Genomic DNA, 7353 nt, shown 5'->3' on the forward strand with positions numbered 1-7353 from the left:
ATGACTGGGGCTGCCCGAGCCTCCTCCTTCTTTCACAGCCCCCACCCTGGGAAAGGGGAGTCTGAGGGCAGCCTGGGGTCCTGCAGTCTCTCCAGTGCACGGGCTCTTTCCTGGTACAGTAACCAGTGGTCTCTACAGGAAAGAAACCAGAGGCCAGATAGCAAACCAGAGCTAGTCTAGGAGACCCCTTAGCCTCCCAAGACGCTGACAATGACAGTGGCCACCTGGAAAGACCCTACACATCGGGGGGGGGGGCACAGGGGCCGACCCTCCAAGTCTCCCACCATCGGGAGATATCCCCACCTTGCCCCTTTCCCCCACCCCAGAGTCCACGCCCCCGCCACCCCGAGATGAGCAGTTTAATCACTTGGAATGTCAGTTGATGGCCTTTGCAGCCCCCCTGGCACGGGACACAGGGCCTGCACAGCCCCCGGGGGTGTTGTTGTCAAGGTGGACTCAGCGAGACAGATGCTTCTGTGTCCTGCTCGATGTCCCTCCAGACTTAGGTACATGCCCAGCGCCAGGGCCCTGTCCCTCCCAAGGTGCTGAAGGCGACTTGAGCGGTATGGAGGGAAGTGCCCTGGGAGATTTAAAACGTAAGATTCGGTGGATCGAAGATTCAGATACTGTGGACCTTTCTATCACGCTCACAGACATGGAGCACGCGGTGTTTCTCCGCCGGACCCCCAAAGGTCAGGTCACCTTCCCGGCTGGGTGGCTCTGGGGGTTCGGATGACTGCTGCTGTCAGCATTGTTGTCTTTATTGCTACCCTAACTGGGCAGCAGACACTTGCAGAGCTCTCACTACAGGCCAGGCCCATCCTTGGAGCCCCACCTGAGCCCCACGTCACCCTCACCCCAGCCTGCAGGGGATGGGGTGACCGCAGAGAGCCCTTCGCCCAAGGCCACGTCCGTGGGGTTTGGAGGAGCCGATGCCCGAGACAGGAGAGTGTACCAGAAGCAGGAGGAACCCAGCGGGACCATAGCCTTTCGGGAGGCCTCGCTCAGCAGGACCGGGTGGGAGGCCCTGGGAGCTAGTGGAGCCCCCAGGAAGGGCAGCCCACAAGAGAGGGGTGATGGGTGCGGGTGACGGGACCCCCTTGTTCGGGGCAGACGGCCACCCCCTGGCTCACGTCCCTGGGTCCTTCCTGGCATGGGCCTCTCCAGACCCCGGCCAACCCACGGGCCCGCCCTCCAGGACACAGCTGTCCTCAGTGCTGGCTCTGACCTGTCCTTGTCCAAGAGCCCGACCCAGGAAGTGTTCCTGACGCTGGCAGCCAGCCTGGACTCACACTCCAGACCCTTCCTCTCTGGGGCCAAGCAGGAGACGTCCAGTCCCGGGGACGCAGGGGACCTTCCTGCTTGGCCTCGGAGGGAAGAAGGCCTCCTATTGTCCCAGCTGAGGAAGCCACCCGAGGGCCTGAGGGTGAGTCACAGGGGATTCGGGGAACTGCGTGGCGGGGAGCCCAGCACAGGCTGGCCGGCTGGCCCTCCTCCTATATAAGACCCCGAGCCCAGTGCCTCGGCCTTCGTCTCCCTCCAGAGCCCAGAAGAGCCACCAAGGCTGCAGCCATGATGTGCCTCCTGCTCGCCCTGGGCCTGGCCCTCACGTGTGGCACCCAGGCTGTCAGCGTCATCCGGACTATGGAGGACCTGGACATCCAAAGGGTTCGAGGGGGGCTGGGTGGGTGGTGAGCTGCAGGGCGGGCAGGGGTCTCAGAGGCCAAGGGGAGACAGAGGAGGCTGTGATGTCTGGGGTGCGCATTACCCTGCTAGGGCCACCCTAACAAATAACCCCGACAGGGCCGCTTAAACAACACGGTTATCGTCTCGCATCCTGGAGGCTGGAAGTCTGAGATCAGGGTGTTGGCAGGGCTGGTTTCTCCTGAGGCCGCTCTCCTGGTCGTGTAGACGGCTGTCTTCTCCCTGTGTCTTTACCTGGTCATCCCTGTGTCCAATTTCCTCTCCTTATGAGGTCATCAGTCCCACTGGATCAGGGCCCACCCTAATGGCCTCATCTTACCTTTGTCATCTCTTTAAAGACCCTGTCTCCAAAGAGTTATGTTCTGAGGCTCTGGGGGTTAAAGGGACACAGTTAAGCCCCTAACAGGGTCTCTCTGCCCCCCAACCTTTCCCCACCTCCAGCCACGTCTCCCCAAGGTCCAAACATTCCCACTTGTGTGATGGGCTCCTCCGGGTCCTTCTTGGGGCTCAGAGTGAGTTTAGGGAGAACATTCCTCAGGGTGCCGAGGAGGGGGTGTCTCAGGGCTGCCTCAGGTCGGGGTGGGACAGAGAGCCCACCGTGGGGACGGGGTCCCCTTCCCGCCCCCCTGGAGTGCTGATCAAGCCCACTCCCCAGGTGGCAGGGACGTGGCACTCCGTGGCCATGGCGGCCAGCGACATCTCCTTGCTGGACACCGAGAGCGCCCCCCTGAGAGTGAACGTGGAGGAGCTGAGGCCCACGCCCCAGGGCGACCTGGAGATCTTCCTGCAGAAAAGGTGCGCGTGGTCCCCACACCCCGCCGAGGCTGCAGGCCAGCAGGGGGCGGGCGGCGGTCAGGGCTCCTGGTGGGACCCGGCTGCACTCTGGGCGGGACCAGGGCCCCAGGGACGGGCAATGGGGCCCTCGGAGCCCCACCCAGGGCTTTTTTTTTTTTTAACTTTTATTAATTTGATGCTTCAGAACATAATAAAATAAATGAACATAAAACATCATTTTAGTTGACTTGGAAAGGGAGATAAAATCCACTGAAGTGGAAACACGTAGGAAAGATATGTGCATTCAGGCAGTTACTTTAATTCTGTGTTAGGTTAAGGGTTACGAATGTACTTGAGCAACGGGGAGACGTTTTGCATCTTTTCTAGTCTGAACACTTCGATATCTCAGATGAACGGGATGTCACAGAGACAAAGCAGAGGGGGGAGAGCCCCATCTGCCCTCGGAGCGGGGGTGGGGTGCAGAGATGGGGACCCGAACCCCAGGATTGTCTGCAGGTGCAGGTCATTGCCCCGGACCGCGGGGCCTGGCCGCTCCCGGCCCTTTTCTCCCTCACTCCGTCTGACCTCTTGTGGCCTGTCCAACCTGGTCACTCGTGGCCCTAGAGGTTACTGTGAGCACAGCCAAGGCCTGGGTGACCAGCTGGGCTCCAATGCCCCCCCCGGCTCAGGCCCCTCCCGGGGCCAGCTTCCACCCTGGCCCACAGTTTGGCCTGATCAACAGTGCATGGCCTGTGCACGTGGCTCAGGAAACGCCTGCCTTTCAGGGACAAGGACGGGTGTGTTAAGGAGAAAATCATCGCAGAAAAAACCGAGATCCCTGCTGTGTTCAAGATCAACTGTAAGTGTCGGGTCTGTGGTAGGAGCCCCACCACCCTGGGGGGCTCTGGGCAGGTGCAGGGGGCTGGCACCAGGCCCGAGGATGCTAAGGGGCTGGGGTGACGAGTGATGCTGTTATTACACCAGCTTCACTGCCCTCCCTGCCCCTTGCCCGGTGCTGTGGGGCCAGTGGCCGTGGGCAGGCCCCTGCTAGGCTGGCCTCACTCCCCAAGGTGACTCTCCAAGCTCTCTCTGCCGGGCGGGAGCTCGGGCCCCTCAGGCTGAGCTCAGGAAGCATCTGTGCCCGTCCAGGCAGAGCTGAGAGCCACTGTCAGCGGTCAGGGTGCCCCACGGCCCCCAGCCCACCACATGGGTTCCTCCATCTCCACGAGACCGGTTCCTTCCCTCATCCACTGGCTCACTCATTCCTCACTAAATCCAAGATGAGAAAGCGCCATGGGGGGCAGGGGGCTTCCACCAGGGCCGCTCCTGCTGGGAGCCTGGGCCACCTTGGGACTCACTCACTCACTCACTCTTGTCTGTGCCAGACAAGAACTGACCACTGCCAGGGCGCCTGCCCCAGGGGCTCCAGAGCCACCTGCCCGCACTGGGTCAGGATGCTGGCGTTGCCCCTGAAGCTACCTGACCCTGCGGTGCAGCCGCTGCCGCCCGCTGGCCTCTGTCAGGGCAACCCTCACTCCTGCCGCCCCAGTTCCCACGGCTCAGGGCTGCCCCGCGATGTAACCGTTCTTGGGACGTTCCCCTCCTCCCTCGCTCGGCGGTGCCCAGTCTCACCTGAGGTCGGCGTGACAACCCTATTTCTTTCTTTCATTTTTTTTACATCTTTATTGGAGTATAATTGCTTTACAATGGTGTGTTAGTTTCTGCTTTATAACAAAGTGAATCAGTTATGCATATACATATGTTCCCATATCTCTTCCCTCTTGCGTCTCCCTCCCTCCCACCCTCCCTGTCCCACCCCTCCAGGCGGTCACAAAGCACCGAGCTGATCTCCCTGTGCTATGCGGCTGCTTCCCACTAGCTATCCACCTTACGTTTGGTAGTGTATATGTGTCCATGCCTCTCTCTCGCTTTGTCACAGCTCACCCTTCCCCCTCCCCATATCCTCAAGTCCGTTCTCTAGTAGGTCTGTGTCTTTATTCCTGTCTTACCCCTAGGTTCTTCATGACATTTTTTTTTCTTAAATTCCATATATATGTGTTAGCAGACGGTATTTGTCTTTCTCTTTCTGACTTACTTCACTCTGTATGACAGACTCTAGGTCCATCCACCTCATTACAAGTAGCTCAGTTTCGTTCCTTTTTATGGCTGAGTAATATTCCACTGTATATATGTGCCATTTCTTGACCACTCTGGCTCCCGGGGGGCATCTTGGATTGAGCGCTGCGTGTTCCTGAGTCCAGGAGGCGGTGGAACGTCTCTGGCGCAGCCATAATTGATGGGCCTGGGGACGGCTTTGGGGAAGGGGCTGCGGCACGTTGGCGTGCGGGCAGTGCAGGAGGCACTCCCAGCCCAGTCCTTGCCGGGTGGTGACCAGAGGAGCTGGCCAGCACTGCCCCCGCTGGAACTTACTTCTGCCCTGTCTTGGTCTCCCTTCCAGTCCTGAATGAGAATAAGATCTTCGTGTTGGACTCCGACTACACAAACTACCTGCTCTTCTGCATGGAAAACACGGCTGACCCCGAGCGCAGCCTGACCTGCCAGTACCTGGGTATGCGCCCAAGCCCTGCTTCCCGGGGAGACCCGCGGTGTGGTCCTCACTGCAGAGAGCGCGTGGGAACGGGGGAGCCTGACACCTGAGGAAGAGGAGGAGGGGTGAGGGGTCATCGGGAGAGGGTCGCATCCTGTGGCCTGGTCTCCTGTGGGCCGGGGGGTGGTTGGGGACGAGGGACAGACCGCGGGCTGAGGGGCAGGCGGACTGCAAGCTCTGTGACTGGTGTGACCATCGCAATGGAGCCGGCGGGTCACTATGAATCCAACAGCCTTTGTTACCCAGGAGTTTCAATTACTTCACCAAATAAGAATTCAGTCACAGAGACATCTTTCAACTATAACGTCCTGAAAACAAATGTCAGGTGACATCTTTATTGTCACAGACATGTGCCACTGTGTGTTCCCAGGGAAGTGGCCATGGGCATCAGGCAGTGCAGGCTCCTGGTCATAAGTCAGCCAGCCCCGGGGTGGGGCGGGGAGGGCAGGAGGAGACCCAGACGTCCGGAGGGGGCTGCCGTGCAGACCCCCACTGCAGTGCACCGGGAGGACGACGAGGGGAATGGGCCGAGCGGGGAGGGCAGGGGCCCCGGAGGGCGGGGGCGCTGCGCCCTGCAGACCACCCTGGGAGGGTGGGTGGGGCAGGGCCCTCGGCGTCCCAGAGCTCTGGGGGGGGCAGGGGTGCCCCCAGGGACTGACCCCTCCCCCACAGCCAGGACCCTGCAAGTGGACGACGGGGTCATGGAGAAATTCAACAAAGCCATCAAGCCCCTGCCCATGCACATCCGGCTCTCCTTCAGCCCGACCCAGCTGGAAGGTGAGCTCCCAGGCCCCGCCCCGGCTCCCTGGGCAGAAAGCCACCAGCCCCGGGGAAGACTTCCTCCCGTGGTGAGCCCCATTCTCCCCAGGGCTCCCAGGAGGAAGGGGGTGGAGGTGCAGCGCCCCGAGGTGGGCCCCTGCCTCCCCACCCCCTGCCAGGCCCCTCTGTCCCTGGGGCGCCCAGTCCCGTCCTGACCCTCCTGCACGGCTCTCCCTCCCCCACAGAGCAGTGCCGCGTCTAGGTGAGCTCCCGCCGGCGCCCTGGAGGTAACGTAACCCCCCTGCCCCACATCCTGGGCACGTGCAAAGGGTGGGGGTCTTGGTGGAGCCCGGGCTCCCCCATCAGGCCCTGGGGTCCCCCTGCGGGAATGGCTGGAAGCTGGGGTCTCTCCTGGCGACTGCAGAGCCACTGGCCGCGTGCCCACTCTCGAGGGGTGGCCTTTGGGGAGGTCGTTTCCTGTGTCCTGGCCTCACTCGCCTGCTGACCTCCCCCTGCTCCCTCTGGGCAGGGCCGAGGGCCAAGGTGGAGGCCCCGGAAGCGGGCACCGGTGACAGACACTCCACCTGAGGGGAGAGGCGGGGGGTCCCTCTCCCGAGGAGGGGCCTTCCTGCACCCCCAGGCCCAGCCCGGGGAGGGGGCGCTGGCGAGGGTCCAGCAGGTTCCCCAGGAATCACAGGAGAGCCCCGTGTCCATTTCAGGGCCCGGGAGCCTTGGCCCCTCTGGGGACAGATGACGTCACCCCCACCTCCCCCACCAGCAGGGTCAGGAGGCACCAGGACCAAGGTCACCCCTCTTGGGACCCAGGCCCCTCCGGGCCCCGCCTGGGGTCTCCTGCTCGGGGGCGTTCCTCCTTCAGCAATAAAGCCATAAACCAGTGCGCACTCCTGTCTGAGTCTTTCCTGGCCGATGCGCGTGGGCTGGAGACCCGGGCTGCTCAGGCGGTGACACAGGGCCGGGATCTAAGGTGTCTGCATCACAGGCCTCATGACACCTGGGGGCCCTGCACACGTCATCACGGCTCCTTTAAACTTTTGGAAACTAGGTAGGGACACGGCAGAGGCACCTGCCAGTTAGCTTTGCATCTTCAGCCAACACCCAAACTCCACAAAGGACAGGAAACGCAAACTTGCTGTCCCGTAGTCTAATAAACATTGATATAAAAGCTTAATTTAGTTGCTTGCAGATCAAATTCTGCCCTCTTTTACAAATGCAGCCCCATGACCCTCATGACCAGCTTTCAGGAACATAAAGGTAATTGCTACTAGTAAGACTACTGATATCAAACTTCATATGCCAAAAATGCTCTGATCTTTTCTGTGCTAAAATGCAACAGAGAGATTTCCCCTGGACAGAGGAGCTGGACAAAAGAGGTCACCCTTGGAGGACACTTGTTCTGCAACCACTTTTGAGCATCACAAATGGAAAGGGGGTATACAGCAACAGAAACGGGGATTTTTAAATCATAAGAACAGTTTACGTCTAACATA

At 60.6% G+C, this 7353-nt stretch overlaps 1 protein-coding gene across 1 annotated transcript; it reads left to right on the forward strand.

The window, feature by feature from the left end:
- The first annotated feature begins 1558 nt into the window (after positions 1 to 1558).
- On the forward strand, positions 1559 to 6704 carry LOC101287354 (beta-lactoglobulin-like). The gene is made up of 7 exons (XM_004284992.2): positions 1559 to 1668; positions 2360 to 2499; positions 3264 to 3337; positions 4937 to 5047; positions 5759 to 5863; positions 6091 to 6132; positions 6565 to 6704. The coding sequence occupies exons 1-6, from the start codon at positions 1573 to 1575 to the stop codon at positions 6105 to 6107; spliced, it is 543 nt and encodes a 180-aa protein (XP_004285040.1). The 5' UTR covers positions 1559 to 1572; the 3' UTR covers positions 6108 to 6132; positions 6565 to 6704.
- The last annotated feature ends 649 nt before the right edge of the window (positions 6705 to 7353 follow it).

This window comes from Orcinus orca, chromosome 6 (assembly GCF_937001465.1).
Source record: "Orcinus orca chromosome 6, mOrcOrc1.1, whole genome shotgun sequence".
Lineage (NCBI taxonomy): Eukaryota > Metazoa > Chordata > Mammalia > Artiodactyla > Delphinidae > Orcinus > Orcinus orca.